At 36.1% G+C, this 15,324-nt stretch overlaps 3 protein-coding genes across 3 annotated transcripts; all 3 read left to right on the top strand.

Annotated features, from left to right (window-relative positions):
• The first annotated feature begins 148 nt into the window (after nucleotides 1-148).
• LOC132152120 (regucalcin-like) lies at nucleotides 149-4,189 on the top strand. The gene is made up of 7 exons (XM_059560831.1): nucleotides 149-300; nucleotides 1,884-2,054; nucleotides 2,263-2,448; nucleotides 2,552-2,758; nucleotides 2,853-2,984; nucleotides 3,476-3,630; nucleotides 3,713-4,189. Exons 2-7 carry the CDS (start codon nucleotides 1,892-1,894, stop codon nucleotides 3,761-3,763), a joined length of 894 nt encoding a protein of 297 aa, XP_059416814.1. The 5' UTR covers nucleotides 149-300; nucleotides 1,884-1,891; the 3' UTR covers nucleotides 3,764-4,189.
• Nucleotides 4,190-5,435: 1,246 nt separating this feature from the next.
• On the top strand, nucleotides 5,436-9,987 carry LOC132151434 (PI-PLC X domain-containing protein 1). The gene is made up of 7 exons (XM_059559534.1): nucleotides 5,436-5,448; nucleotides 5,696-5,869; nucleotides 6,167-6,297; nucleotides 6,383-6,505; nucleotides 6,615-6,776; nucleotides 6,926-7,097; nucleotides 9,637-9,987. The coding sequence occupies exons 1-7, from the start codon at nucleotides 5,436-5,438 to the stop codon at nucleotides 9,873-9,875; spliced, it is 1,014 nt and encodes a 337-aa protein (XP_059415517.1). The 3' UTR covers nucleotides 9,876-9,987.
• Nucleotides 9,988-10,022: 35 nt separating this feature from the next.
• On the top strand, nucleotides 10,023-13,794 carry LOC132152122 (PI-PLC X domain-containing protein 1-like). Its single transcript, XM_059560832.1, has 6 exons — nucleotides 10,023-10,577; nucleotides 10,679-10,815; nucleotides 11,184-11,312; nucleotides 11,391-11,546; nucleotides 11,820-12,000; nucleotides 13,015-13,794. The coding sequence occupies exons 1-6, from the start codon at nucleotides 10,472-10,474 to the stop codon at nucleotides 13,260-13,262; spliced, it is 957 nt and encodes a 318-aa protein (XP_059416815.1). The 5' UTR covers nucleotides 10,023-10,471; the 3' UTR covers nucleotides 13,263-13,794.
• The last annotated feature ends 1,530 nt before the right edge of the window (nucleotides 13,795-15,324 follow it).

The raw sequence follows: 15,324 nt of genomic DNA, 5'->3' as shown, positions 1-15,324 counted from the left end.
CTGTGTTATCTAAAGATGATCTGCCCATTATTGGATAACAAAATGTGTTGAATCCGATTTGTGCACATACATCATTTTTTGTCTATGATGTTTCTACCACAATCACGCTTTTCTCTCATGACTATTTAAGTATTGATTGACTGGGGTCAAACTCCTCTCTCCTGCACTTTTGTCCAAATTTTTGGGTGTATTTATACGTGAGACCGCAGAGGGAGCTCTATCACATTTACAGACGGAACTTTGCAGAGTAGGAGATTTTTGCTAGAACAGCGACCAGAGGAAAAACGGATATAAGTTAAGGTACGACAACAGAAAAGTCTTGGTTTGTAGGAAATATGATGTCCAACAAACGCTATTTTCACAGCGCTGCATGACTTTATATCACGTGATTTTGTAGCGCAGCCTTTCCAGAAGACTTAGCACAAATTGTGCTGTTTGTTTTGTTTGTGTAGCTTTGTGTTGTCTAGAAAATGAAACGTAACGGCATCTGCCTTACAAATCGTTATGTTCGCAGTCGTGGTTTGTTTTAAAACAAGTATGGAATCAGTTTGTGATAAAGAATTTTCAGTGCATTTCTAATGACAGGTGTTTCGTTTGTAGGCAAATGTTGATTGAGCGATGACTCACCTGTAACAGACATTCTGCAAGATCATTTTTTTAATGGATTTTTCTTTTTATTTAAATAGAAAAATATAGAAAATAAATATTTATTATATATGTATATATAAAACCACCAAAAATATAAGTGAAAAAAAATCGAATAAAATGAAAGGCCTTACTATTTTACTATACTAATTAAGAGCACAGTTTTTACACCTTTTTTGTTTGTACTTTAATCAAAGGGATAGTTCAGCCAAAAATGAAAATTCTGTCATTAATTATCACTCTCATGTTGTTCCAAACCTTCGTTCATCTTCGGGGACACAAATTAAGATATTTTTGATTAAGTCCGAGAGCTTTCTGACCCTGCATATAGTCAAGGCCCAAAATGGTAGTAAGGACATGGTAAAATAGTCCGGTGGTTCAACCATAATGTTATGAAGCTACGAGAGTAGGCCTACTTACAAAAATAAAATAATGACTTTATTTAACAATTTCTTCCTTGTGTTCAGGAGAGTATCAGGATGCCAGCAAATGCCTATGAAATTTTCTACAATAAAAAAGAGGTTTCTGATTATTGAATTTACAACAATGAATATGAAACTAAAAACAAGTATTATACTATAACGATTATGACAAGTATAGTCAAGAGATTAATAATATATGCCTCATTTTCCAAATTCTTATCATAGTTAAAAAAAAAAAAAAAATTTAATGTTCATATTGTAAAAGGAAATAGCACAACAATTTGTTACTTGTTACAATGTATTAGAGTCACCTGTCACACACTCATTCATAGTTCATGAATAAATTTAAGTTTCTGTATTGGCGATCCATATTAAAGGATTTTTTTATAATATCCAATGATCACAATATAACGTTAAATAGTAATAGTATGGAACTATCAGTGTCAGGGCAGCATGTTTGTCTCAACCAGTGGCATGAGTTTAATGTGGGGCTAAATTTTTGCTCGACCAATGGCAGACAACAGGCCAGTTGCATATTATTAAGACTGTGTCTTAAGAACTAGTTTGACTAACTAGCAGTTAACCAAATGGTTATCAGTCTGTCTTTTCAGATTCAAATTAGATCAATCCATGTTTTTATATAACTGACTGAAATTTATGATCAGTCTTGCAAAAAAAAAAAAAAAAAGATTAGGTGTCTAACTTTTAAGATTAGTCTAATGCAACCGGCCACAGATCATGTTTGCAATTCGTTTCTAAGGTAAATGTTGTATCAGGACATCATCCAATTACATGAACTATACTTGTGTGTTTCAGGTCAGGTCATGTCGTCCATAAAAGTGGAATGTGTTATCAAACAAAAGAACCAGATCGGTGAGAGTCCAGTTTGGGAGGAGAAGGACTCCTCTTTGTTGTACGTTGATATTAGGGGTAAAAGGGTCAGCCGTTGGAGCTCGCTGACCAACCAAATAGACAGTATTGCCACAGGTAAGCATACCGTAAGTTCAGTGTGGGCTGCATTTTTAGTGCTTTTCAAGGAAAATGCAACCACATTAACAGTCAGTTGCTACAATAAAAGTCATGTAGTCATGTAGTTTTGAGCTTGCATTTTATTTGCATTAAACATTGATTCAAGTGAAAATAACACATATTAAGATATCTGTTAATTCAAATTTAATTTCTTGCCTCTGCACAGAAAATCTTGTAGGCTCTGTGGTACCACGTCGGGCAGGTGGTTATGTCATCGCAGAAGGAACACGGTTTGCATTTGTTGATTGGGCAAAGCGTTCCATTAAATCTGTTGCCCCTGTCACTAACATGGAAAAACCAAACACCCGCTTCAATGATGGAAAAGTGGATCCAGCTGGCAGGTTTTTTGCAGGTACTGTGGTTTGATTAATTTTTTTTTATTTATTTATTTGTTATAATTTACAGAAGCCGATAATAAAAGTTTGCCATTCACACTTCTCCTTTACTTTGTGCAGGTACCATGGGTTTGGACATCAAGCCTGACATGACTGATGGGGCGCTGTACAGCCTCCTTCCTGACCACTCTGTCGTCAAGCAGTTGGATAAAGTGCACCTTTCCAATGGTTTGGACTGGTCACTTGATCACCGCATCTTCTACTACATCGACAGCCTGGCATTCATGGTGGAGGCCTTTGATTATGACATCCAGACTGGAGGGCTATGTGGGTTTGTTTTGCATTGGAGGTGTGGTCTCGATGTATTAATTAAGCTTGTGTGGTTTGGGGTAACCTGTGTATATATTTACTTGTGTTTAAGCTAACCGCAGAATGGTTTACAAGATGGAGAAAGATGAATGCATACCAGACGGTATGTGCATAGACACCGAGGGCAAACTGTGGGTCGCCTGCTTCGATGCAGGAAGAGTGCTGCGTATCGACCCACAAACAGGTGTGTGAGTTTATAAAAGAGCAGCATAGATCAAACAAAGAAATTTCATAAGAAAACTAATGGTGAAATGTGAAATTTGTTGTAATTTTCAAAACTCATATTTGTGGTATGACAATATTTCTTATGTTGATCAAAATATGAGTGTCTCCAGGGAAATCAAAAAATCTTCACACTGTTGCTTCCATAATTGGCCATCAAACTCATGTTTATGAGAGAAACATTCTATTTAAATGTTCCTAAACAGAAATTTCATATACAGTATCTGTTTCCCCACAAAAAGTAAGCATCATAACTGTTTTACATTGAGAATAATACAAATTATTTGCACAAAATCAGCATATTAGAATGATTTCTGATGGATCACGTGACACTGAAGACTGGAGTAATAATGCTGAAAATTCAGCTTTGCCATCGTAACAATGCATTTAAATGTTTACTAAATGAAAAAAAAAACCCGATAATTTCAGTAGTTAATGAACTTCCCTTCTCAGGCACACGGTTGCAGACAGTGAAACTACCAGCTTCGAAAACCACTTCATGCTGTTTTGGAGGGAAGGACTATAGTGATCTCTATGTCACCTCAGCGTGTATTGACCTGGATGCAGATGCACTGGCCAAGCAACCTGAAGCTGGCTGCACATTTAAGGTAGACATCTTGTTATTTCATTTCTTGTTCATGTTAGCATGACATGACCTCTGACACATTATTTGCTCTATTCTGACCTCAGGTGTCTGGTTTAGGAGTGAAGGGCATCCCACCATACTCATACACTGGATGAAAACCCAGGAAAAAGTGATGATGTAAACGTCGTGACCATTTTGCATTCACGATACAACAACAATGTTCCAATCAGTGATACATATATAATATTAGATACTGAAAGCTTACCTCATTTCAGGTGATTTCCAGAATATAAGACATTAGAAGCAGTTTGTCTAAATGACTAAATGAAAGATTTTATTCTATGTGAAATAATTTTATGCATTTAAATCCTGTATACATTAACTACACAAAGTGTGACTGAAAATAATTTCAAATGGTAAATTTTTTGAGATTTTTAGGTAATTATGTAATTTAGGTAACTTGTACTTGCATATTAACAACAAATGCGATGTTTGGCTGTGCTTATGAAGTGAGTGAGACAACAATGATTTTAAAAAATTATGTAATTAATTATGTTTGTCAATAAAGATTTTATTAATTAGCTTGAAAGTCAAAATGGCACACCGTTCACAACCTATTTTACACCTGTGATCTGGATTTCACAGTAAAACTCTATTCAGTGGGAAAATGTAGAGTGGGACTTGATTTTACTGGAACTGATTGGATTGTAAAAAATTAGTTCCAAAACGGTGGTTGGTTAGAAGGAAGAAGCTGAAAAGAAAGAGGGATTAGTGATGTCATCTGAAAGGTCATTTCAGACCATGCATTATGAGGGGTGAATAGGGTCCGTTTCATGTTGACTTTTAGGGATACTAAGTAAACCTACAGGTTGTGGTGCAAAGGTTGAAGTTTTGTTTGCTGTATTATTGAATCTTTCAACATGAGCTGAAATAAGAAAGAAGTCTCACTTTTAAATGATTTCTGGAATTCTAGACTTTTTTTCAAGGGTTTAAATGAGATGTTTAGGGGGAAAAATATTAAAACAAGCTCCACCACATAATAAATATAATAATATAATTCCTTCACTCAAACAGTGACAAACTGTACCACATGATAAGACAAGCAATAAAGAACAGATGCAAATAAAGACATTTAATATTTTTTGATGATGTGTATTTCATTGCAGTTCATTTCATTTCCCAAATAATAACAGAAATGATCATTGTGCTTTGGTGTGAATTTATAAATGGGGTTCTTTTGCATATTCACCTTTATTTCATTCCTCTGAACAAGTACAGTCTTGAGTTTGTTTGCCAGTGCTCCAAAATGGCAACGTTTGCAAAGAGTTTAAAATAACCTCTGCCAAAGGAAGTGAATTAGCTGTGTTAGCGAAAACTACAAATTATCAAAGAACTGTTTGTTAAGGGTAGAAAATTTTAGATTGAATAAAGAGATCACTTTTATTGGGGCAAGAAAGGGTGACTTTGTAAGAAATTTAATAAAAAAAAAATTGGGGAAAACTGAAACTCTTGAGTCTTATCTTCAGTAGTAATGCTATTACAATTACTGATTTGTATTTTAAAACAGCGTTTATTGGCAAATATGAATTTTCAGCTTCCATTAGTCAAGTCTTCAATATAACATGAACCTTCAGAAATCATTCTAATTCTGATTTGTTTCTTATTATTATCAATGTTGAAAACATGATATGTTTGTGGAAACATACTTTTTTCAGGATTCCCGATGATTAGCTTTTATTTGAATTTGAATGCACCCCTACTGATAAAATAAAAAAAAAACCTTAATCTAAACTTTACTGAGAAATTCTTGGGATTATTTGCTAGAAGATGGCAATAGAGAGTCAGTGTTTTATGTTGAGCCGAATTTATTGACCTCTCTCTTCTTAAGAAGAGCCTTACACAAGCCTTACGCTCTAGAGGAACTGAAAGAAAACTTGAATATGGATGAGCGATTCATAATGACCCAACCAGAGGGTGTTGTCTAAACTATAAAAACAGTGAAATCAGAATGCTGTGATTGTCAACACAAACAGGACACAAACATGTATGGTATGATGTGATAATACTTACCTAGACCATCTGCTTAGATAGCTGTAAACCACATACTGTAACATCTTCTTCTTTTTACCTCCTAGGCATTTGCACCACTGAAGAATGGGAAAAGAACAAGAAAACGGCTGGAGCAGAGAGTCTAGCTGACTGGATGGCTAACCTTAATGAGAAATTTACAAAAATTCCATTGAGCCAACTTGCTATTCCTGGTAAGTAATGTAAATATTAACAACAGCTGTCAGACTATTATATAAAGCTTTCAGATATTAATACCAGCTTCCTACTTTTTGCTAATATTAATTAATTAGCATTTAGACTAGACATATGAACTGACTTACAGTGCATTCACTATATACATATCAAAATCAAACACACATTTTCCAGACTATCCATCAAACTTACATTATATTAGTATATCATCACATACGACAGACATGAAGTGAACATAGGATGCTATGTGACTTGTATAGAACCAAAAACTGAAACAGAACGAACACTTCTTTTAGGGAGCCACGATGCTATGGCATACAGCTTAGATATGGGCTCTTCAGTACTGGAACCTAAAAAAATAAAGGCGTTGGACAAGATGTTCAGCACTTTCTTAAGGCCCATTGTCAAAAAATGGGGTACTGCGCAGGTAAAGTACCAATTCAAATACAGTAATCTCACAGTAAATGCTGTGATGTTTTCATGATGTTCATTTTTTTCATATGATTTTCCAGGAAAAAAACATCTCTGAGCAGCTTGATGCCGGTATTCGATACTTTGATCTGAGGGTTGCTGGAAAGCCTGACTCTAGTGATTTATTCTTCTATCATGGACTATACACAACAATAACTGTGAAGGTTGTTGCCCTGATTGATTTTCATGTGTTTCTTTACCTTAATTGCATTCATAAGGTTTAATGGCAAAACTTCAATGACAGCTAACCTTAATAACTTTGAATCACCACAGGAGGGAATGACCGAACTGGAGAAATGGTTAGGACAGCATACTAAGGAGGTTGTCATCCTTGCTTTCTCACATTTCAAAGAAATGTCAGCCGATCAACACACCGGCCTGACCAGCTTCCTCAAAGAGCACTTTAAAACAAAACTCTGTCCTAAGCCTCAAGTGGTACATATCCTTAGCCATGACCTCAAAGCCATATCCTCAAAAACTGAGGGAAATAATTCATTCACAGACCTCCGCATATGATACAAACACTTCCAACAATGGTTTAATAACCATTCAAATGTATTTCTTTTCTTACAATTTATGTGAAGCCCTCACTCAAGGAATGCTGGGAAAGTGGCTACCAGGTCATCCTCTCTTATGAGAACAGAAGTGTCGACGACCCTGTTTTGTGGCTTGGAATCGTATACTGGTGGGCTGATAATTCAGACCCCAAGGAGGTCATTTCATATCTCAACAGCCAGAAACAAAAGGGAAGACCAGGTGAGCTGAGAGATGCCAACAGCTTAAAATTAGTGCTGTCAAATGATTAATCTCGATTAATCGCATCCAAAATAAACGTTTCTGTTTACATAATATATGCGTGTGTACTGTTTATATATATTATGTGTATATATATATATATATATAAATACACACACATGCATGTATATAATTAAGAAAAACATGTTTTGTTCATATATAAAATATTTATATATAATATATTTACATTTAGTCATTTAGCAGACACTTTTATCCAAATGAGGAAAATGGAAGCAATCAAAATCAAGAGTGTGAAAGGAAGTGTTTTTTTTTTTTTTTAAGAAAAACAGGCAGTTAGTAGGCCTAAATGAATAGAGTGCAAGTCTAAAAGGGGCACTTTTTTTTTTTAAAGAATAGAATTAGAATAGAGAGTGCTAGAGTTAGAAGGTCAAATAACGATGGAAAATATGTGTTTTTAAGCCGATTCTTGAAGATGGCTAAGGACTAAGGATTGAGTTGGGGAAGTCATACCACCAGGAGGGAACATTTAATTTAAAATTCTATAAAAGTGATTTTGTGCTTCTTTGGGATGGCAAAATCAAGCGACGTTCACTTGCAGAACTCAAGCTTCTAGAGGGCACATAAGTCTGAAGTAATAAATATAGGTAAATGGGTGCAGAGCCAGTGGAGATTTTGTAGGCAAACATTGATGCCTTGAATTTTATGTGAGCAGCTATTGGTAGCCAGTGCAAATTGATAAACAGATAATATAAATTATATATGAATATAAATACATATATACACATGTAAATATTCTAAATATATATATTTATGTATGTTTGTGTATATTTATATATACATAATAAATATACACAGTACAGATGCATATAATTTATAAACAAAAACTTTTATTTTGAATGCGGTTAATGGCTTGACAGCACTAATTAAAGGGTTAGTTCACCCAGATAGCAAAATTATGTAATTAATAACTTACCCTCATGTCGTTCCAAACCCGTAAGACCTCCGTTTATCTTCGGAAAACAGTTTAAGATATTTTCGATTTATTCCGAGAGCTCTCAGTCCCTCCATTGAAACTGTGTGTACGGTCTACTGTCCATGTCCAGAAAGGTAAGAAAAACATCATCAAAGTAGTCCATGTGACATCAGAGGGTCAGTTAGAATTTTCTGAAGCATCGAAAATACATTTTGGTCCAAAAATAGCAAAAACGACGACTTTATTGAGCATTGTCTTCTCTTCCGTGTCTGTTGTGTGAGAGAGTTCAAAACAAAGCAGTCTGGATATCCGGTTCGCGAACTAATCATTCAGTTCACCAAATCGAACTGAATCGTTTTAAACGGTTCGCATCTCTAATACGCATTAATCCACAAATGACTTAAGCTGTTAACTTTTTTAATGTGGCTGACACTCCCTCTGAGTTCAAACAAACCAATATCCCGGAGTAATGCATGCACTCAAACAGTACACTGACTGAACTGCTGTGAAGAGAGAACTGAAGATGAACACCGAGCCGAGCCAGATAAGAAGAATCGAGGAGCTGATGATACTGCGCATGTGTGATTCAGCGTGAAGTAAACTGACACACAGACCGCATGAACCGAACCTATTCTTTTGGTGATTGATTCTGAACTGATTCTGTGCTAATGTTATGAGCCCAGGTAAACCGAAGGCTTGAATCAAGGGCAGTCATCGCCAACGACGCCATTACGTCGAGCGCAAAAGAACCGGTGAACCGTTTTCTTCAACCGGTTTATTGAATCGAACTGTCCGAAAGAACTACTGGTGATCCCAAAACCGATGCAACCGGTTCTTGACTCGTGAACGAGTTAGTCTTTTGTTCGTTATCTGGCTCGGCTCGGTGTTCATCTTCAGTTCTCTCTTCACAGCAGTTCAGTCAGTGTACTGTTTGAGTACATGCATTACTCCGGGATATTGGTTTGTTTGAACTCAGTGGGAGTGTCAGCCACATTAAAAAAGTTAACAGCTTAAGTCATTTGTGGATTAATGCGTATTAGAGATGCGAACCGTTTAAAACGATTCAGTTCGATTTGGTGAACTGAATGATTCGTTCGCGAACCGGATATCCAGACTGCTTTGTTTTGAACTCTCTCACACAGCAGACACGGAAGAGAAGACAATGCTGAATAAAGTCATCGTTTTTGCTATTTTTGGACCAAAATGTATTTTCGATGCTTCAAAAAAATTCTAACTGACCCTCTGATGTCACATGGACTACTTTGATGATGTTTTTCTTACCTTTCTGGACATGGACAGTATACCGGACACACAGCTTCAATGGAGGGACTGAGAGCTCTCGGACTAAATCTAAAATATCTTAAACTGTGTTCCAAAGATAAACAGAGGTCTTACGGGTTTGGAACAACATGAGGGTAAGTTATTAATTACATAATTTTGCTATCTGGGTGAACTAACCCTTTAAAATACCTTACAATTACTTAAAAAAGTCTGATTGGTTGAAACAAAATCCTCCAAGAAATCCTTTGCTCATCGATGCTCTTAATGTGTCCATTTGGTCAATAGAGGGATTGTTTGTTGCTGGTCTCAACCTGACTTTTGATGGGAATGACATGCTCCTGTACCTCACAAAGTCTTTAAAGGAGAAGACCATGACAGCCTACCCTCTATTGCTTGACTGGGTGAAGGAGCAACATTCAGGCTCTGACAAAGAAAGTGTCAATATCATCGCTGGAGATTTTGTGGGAGTGAATAGCTTTGCTCAGGATATCATTCAGCTCAACAAAGCTGACAGTGGTCCATGAGAGGGTCTTTTGAGTAAATATGGCATGTCCTTCGAACCGGAAAAGAAGCTTTCAGAATATTTCTGTCATTTTGTTTAATTCTTTATTTGATGACAGTGGTAGCCTACATAGTTTATAAGCGAATATATTGTTGGTAATGGCAAAAAAAGTCTTCTTGAGCATTTAACATATTAAACAAATAAACACATTAAAATTACTTAATAAATAAATCAAAATTCACATGTGAGCCAGCGTTGTTTTGGGTCTCTTCAACAAAACGAAAAAAAAATCGCACTTTTAGACGGTCCCTAACATTGTTGTCATCGAGATTCGAAAAACGAAAAGTGTCACGAGATCATGAAAAATCTACTGAACTCGAACTTGACAAATTTATTTTTCACCACTATAATGACCATGTCAAACATTCAATGCACTTCTGCTCTTATTTAACAAGGTGTTTCTGTTTGGCATGGCATGACAAAGAAAAACGCGGAAACTGGTTATTTTTGGTTTCAGTGCACGACGATGTGCGGTAGATACTGTAGATGATGCTGCTAATGTGAGTAATACAAGTGTTTTAGGTTAGCCTAATTGCTCACAATTTAAGAACGTAACAAATGGAGGATGAAGAAAGGTTATGCATCTCCAGCTGTTGTTCGGACTGGATGTCCGAGATGCCCTCTGTTTTTTGGGACATACCACTGTGGAATCTCGCTATACCCGGTACGTCAACAACGTCTGATTATTTCCATGTTTTAATTCTATCTTGCAGTTAATGTATTGCTTCTATTTAACAATTTCGACATCCGTTTACGGTTTTTCAGGAAGTCATGACACCATGACTTACTGTTTAGATGAGCGGTCTTCAGTAGTGAAGTCTTCGCCGTGGGTGTTGCAAGTGTTGGACACTTTACTTCCCTGTATCGTTCGGCCCTGTATAATCAAATGGGCGACAACACAGGTATTACAGACGATAATAAAGTGATATTGTGTTGTTCAAACGTTGTATGAATGTTATTACTTAAGTGGAACACAAATGATGGCATCAAAAACAGACTCAATCGCCTTCATTGCAGCTTTAGTGCTATGACAGCAGTGAAAGGGTTAGTTTGTGTCATCGTTTATTAACACTTTAGTTGTTCCAAGCCTGTATGACTTTTTTCTGTTGAATACCAAAGAGGATATCTGAAGAATGTTTTTTATCGAAACAGTTGACGTTAGCCATTAACGTCCATAATATGGGGGGGGGGGGGGGGTCATGCAGTGTGGGTAAATTATGTTGACAATATACACCGTTTAAAATGACTTATATTTTTCTTTTTAATCCAGGAAGATAGCATCTCTAACCAGCTGGATTTAGGCATTAGGTTTCTCGATTTAAGAATAGCTCATAAACTAAAAGACCCTAATAAAGTTTTCTACTTTGCACATGGGATCTACTCTCTTCTGACAGTGAAGGTACATTTGATCATATTTTTAGAAAAGTGTTTATTCCTCATTCCAAGTGGAGAATAACTTTGTCTTTGTTATTTTAAGGAAGCACTCACAGAAGTTGCTCATTGGTTAGATCAGCACACCAAGGAAGTGGTCATTATTGCTCTTTCTGCCTTTGATGGCATGAACCTGGATCAACACAAAGACCTCATTCAATTCCTCATATGCACATTTGACAATAAAATTTGTCCCAGTCACGTAAGTAATTTAATTTCAAATCATTTTTATTTGTAATGTAATGTAAATGTAACTGTTACATACGTTTCAGAATGTACACACAACATTCTGGACAAAAATAGGTACAGTGACCACACATTAAAAGATTTCGTTCTCATGACTTATTAATTCATGGCCCCGTTTAAATAATTAATTTCCTTATTTTAGTTAAATTGACGCCACAATGTAGTAATTTGTGCCTTTGGTTTAATTTAGTTAAATCGTAACCACAATTTACAATTTTTCTTCTTTCAGATCATACCCTCACTACGGCAGTGTTGGGATCACAATTATCAGGTTATTCTTTCATATGATGACCCAGCTGCTTCTGGATACAAGGAGCTCTGGCCACAGTGTGAATATTGGTGGGCAAACACATCAGATCCAAGCCTTGTCATATCCTACCTGGAGGAGCGGAAAGCGGAAGGAAGACCAGGTCGGTAATAAATAGAAAACAAAGTTTGATAACAAACTTTGATGTTGGCTTGACAATGCCTTGTCTAAAAGTTTCTAACAAGTTTGAAAGGCTTGAAGTTTGAAGATTTTTCTCAGAGAAGTCAGAGAAAACGGTAAAATGTTGCAAACATGTTTTAGCATCTTTCTAGTATGATTTAGCATGTTTTAGTATATTAAAGGGGTGTCCAGACTAGGGTTGTGCCGATAGACGATGGTATCGTGTATTGATGATAGTCAGAGATAATGCCTGTTGCTGATGCCTTTGACAAGATCCAGAAGATTATTGTCATTATTGTCAGAATAGTATTATTTAATTAATATTAGGGTTTATTTGTTACATATTTCTTTTTACATGTTTTTACAGTGTTGCCCGTTATAACCAATCACACACAATTCCGTTGCGTTTATGATTCCCATGGCCAGTCAGAGACGTTCAGAGGAGTCATCGCTGAAATGCCAGAGTTTTGTTGTGCGCGACTAAAAATATGTAATGTGTAGTTAATAGATTACACTAACATAAGGCAACTTTTAGCCTTCCCCTGGAATTGGTTCACTCTCTGGCTATGAAACTAGGCAAGTAAATAATTAAATAAATTATCATGATAATATTGTGTATCAGTGATCTCACATGATGATATGACAATATGACCATTGTGCTTATCGCGCAACTCTAGTCTAGACTTGGTACTGGAGGGCCAATGGCCTGCAGAGTTTAGTTCCAACTTGCCTCAACACACCACCTTGGAATTTTCTAGTATGCCTAGTAAGACCTTGATTAGCTGGTGCAAGTGTGTTTAATTTGGGTTGGAACTAAACTCTGCAGGACATTGGCCCTCCAGGACCAAGTTTGGACACCAAGTTTGGATTTAGAAACATTAATTGCTAGCAACAAGCTGCAAATTTACCACATTGCCATCATGTTGCTATTATTTTTTCAACACATTTATAGCATGTTTCTAGCATGATTACCACATTGCTCCAAATATGGTTTCAGGTCAGTTTTTTGCTGCTGGTCTGAACCTAACTGAGGATGCCAAGTATGTCCTTTCTCATCCGTTCCAGTCATTACAAAGCATGACCTTGAGCTCCTATAGTCTGCTCCTGAACTGGGTCAAGCAGCAGTCCCCTGGCCCGGGTAAATCATGTCTTAACATCATCTGTACAGATTTTGTGGGGGCCTTCAGCAATGAATTCACCCAGCTGGTTATTGGACTCAATCAAACACTCTTAAAAGAGACCTGACCCATGAATCTTACATAAATGACTTTACATATAACTGTAGCATCTTTTTCACAGTTTATCTTGCACATTTGTGTTATTTTTAGTGGAAGCCTTGTTGTTTTACAATTTTACACATAATACTTTTTCTAGTCTTTTATGATGGTACCTAAACTGTGACTGGGAAAACAAATTGTGCAATGCTGCCATCTACAGTCAATCCATATTTAGGTTCTTGTTTGATACATGCCTCAAAATAATGTTCCTTACATTTTCATAGTTACATCAAAATTTTGAAATGTCATAAAGCTAAATTTCTTTCCCGATTTGTCTTGTATACTTGACATAATGGAAAGGACAGATCATATAATCAAAGACTAAGTGGCTCAACATATTATAGCATTTCCTGTCCAATGAGTCACACTTAACATAAGTAACATCTAATGTCCTGTCATGACTTCATCTATTGTTGACACTGTGCTTGGCTTTCAGTCTATGTAAGTTACATGTATCTGTGGGGTCTAATTTTAGATGCCCCTTTGAATGCACTCTCTAAAGTCCTACATTTATAGTATAGTTTTTAGTTTGTGTGTGTTTGTTTAGGTTGTATGAGGTAGATAAACATGTTTTGACTTTTATGCCTGTTTTTTTCTGACTTTTTAAAATAAAAAAACCTGAGAATTCCGGAAAGTCTTTAAGTCTCACTTAACTGAAGACAAAAAATGAAATCTATTTCTTTGGCAAAATTTTATACTAGAGTTACCAACCTGGATATCCTTTTGATGACTTTTGTTCATGAATGCATTATATTGTAATATACACTACATGCAGTATCCAAAGTATTTAAAACATTCTGAACAGATCTGGAGCAGGATTCTTCTTCCAGAGTCCCCTCCCTCCTCTTCCAAGTCCCTAGCTCTCTCTTAAATAGATTATTGAGGAGCTAAAGGAGCTTGCATCGGTCCCTGTGTCGTCTCCATAAGGCTTAGAGTTCCAGAGGAAACAGATGGGATAATAAAACCTGGGTATCTAATTACAGAAGATTAATCAGCAATCCAAAGCCCGTCCAGAACCCAGTCGCAAGCCTCAAACCGCCACTGCTCCTCACAGTTTCTCTTTCAGAGGTATTCGTCTGAGACTTGAGACAGTTACGTTTGTTTAACATGGAGGAAGAAGAAGAAGAAATCTTTACCACATTTCAGGGAGGATACAAAGGCCAGGAAGATGTGGAGGAGCAGGAGGAAGAAGAGCAAGAGGAAGATGCTGAGAGGAAGAGCAGCTGGGATGTCCCAATTCCAAGTCAATCACTGGCCAGTCGCAGATCTTCACTTCCATGTCCGGTTAGTATCTAATATAAGTTTGTGTGTGTAGCTTGTACACATGTATTTAAGCACTTTTTTTGGCATACAGTGTGTTATGGTGCCAAGCTCATGATTTATCTTCGAACGAGCAGTTGATTCAGTTAACACTTTTTTAAATAGTATTTCAAAGCACACTTGCTTATTAGGGCTTTTTCTAAAGCAATTTAATTCTGTTGCCTCCTTAGTTAATTTAGCATTTTATATTTGTGTACTGTTATATATTTTTTTTACCCTGTATATTCTATTCTATCTCTATGTCTCATCCTTACACACTGAAAAAAAATGGTGGTGAAACAATTTTCACTCAGAAATTGCTAGTAATTTTGACAATTAAGTACAAAGAAATGGCATAGAATTAAGTGGAAAGACTGGAAGACTGTATTTTCTTTTAAAATACTCCAATAATCATTGTTTTTTATTTACAGTGTGTATGTATATGAAAGTTGTAAGTTTTTTACGTAAATAATATGTTTTAAAGCATTTTATACGGTGTTGCAGTGTAACTGTTTATGAACTTTTTTTTACCTTTCTTACTAGCCTTGCAAGTATTAAGACCATCTGAACTCATGTATACGAATTACATAAATTTCTGAATTTTTTTTTTTTTTAGTTCACAGGACTGAAGCTAAAACTTATTATTTATATCACTGATTTGTTAAAAAAAAATATTTTTCAGTAAAAGACAAAAAAACATGATGTGGTTCAGAAATGAACACTGTTTGCCC

Source organism: Carassius carassius, chromosome 10, assembly GCF_963082965.1.
Source record: "Carassius carassius chromosome 10, fCarCar2.1, whole genome shotgun sequence".
Lineage (NCBI taxonomy): Eukaryota > Metazoa > Chordata > Actinopteri > Cypriniformes > Cyprinidae > Carassius > Carassius carassius.
This window is presented reverse-complemented; position numbering and strand designations above follow the sequence as displayed.

What these genes read in the sequence shown, in the direction of transcription:
- LOC132151434 (XM_059559534.1), top strand. An exon ending in GAGCCAACTTGCTATTCCTG is followed by an intron (nt 5,870 to 6,166) that starts GTAAGTAATGTA and finishes CACTTCTTTTAG; the next exon opens with GGAGCCACGATGCTATGGCA. An exon ending in TCTGTCCTAAGCCTCAAGTG is followed by an intron (nt 6,777 to 6,925) that starts GTACATATCCTT and finishes ATTTATGTGAAG; the next exon opens with CCCTCACTCAAGGAATGCTG.
- LOC132152122 (XM_059560832.1), top strand. Translation starts at nt 10,472, where the DNA reads ATGGAGGATGAAGAAAGGTTATGCATCTCCAGCTGTTGTTCGGACTGG. An exon ending in GTGGAATCTCGCTATACCCG is followed by an intron (nt 10,578 to 10,678) that starts GTACGTCAACAA and finishes ACGGTTTTTCAG; the next exon opens with GAAGTCATGACACCATGACT. An exon ending in GAAAGCGGAAGGAAGACCAG is followed by an intron (nt 12,001 to 13,014) that starts GTCGGTAATAAA and finishes ATATGGTTTCAG; the next exon opens with GTCAGTTTTTTGCTGCTGGT.
- LOC132152120 (XM_059560831.1), top strand. Translation starts at nt 1,892, where the DNA reads ATGTCGTCCATAAAAGTGGAATGTGTTATCAAACAAAAGAACCAGATC. An exon ending in AGCTGGCAGGTTTTTTGCAG is followed by an intron (nt 2,449 to 2,551) that starts GTACTGTGGTTT and finishes TACTTTGTGCAG; the next exon opens with GTACCATGGGTTTGGACATC. An exon ending in GCGTATCGACCCACAAACAG is followed by an intron (nt 2,985 to 3,475) that starts GTGTGTGAGTTT and finishes TTCCCTTCTCAG; the next exon opens with GCACACGGTTGCAGACAGTG.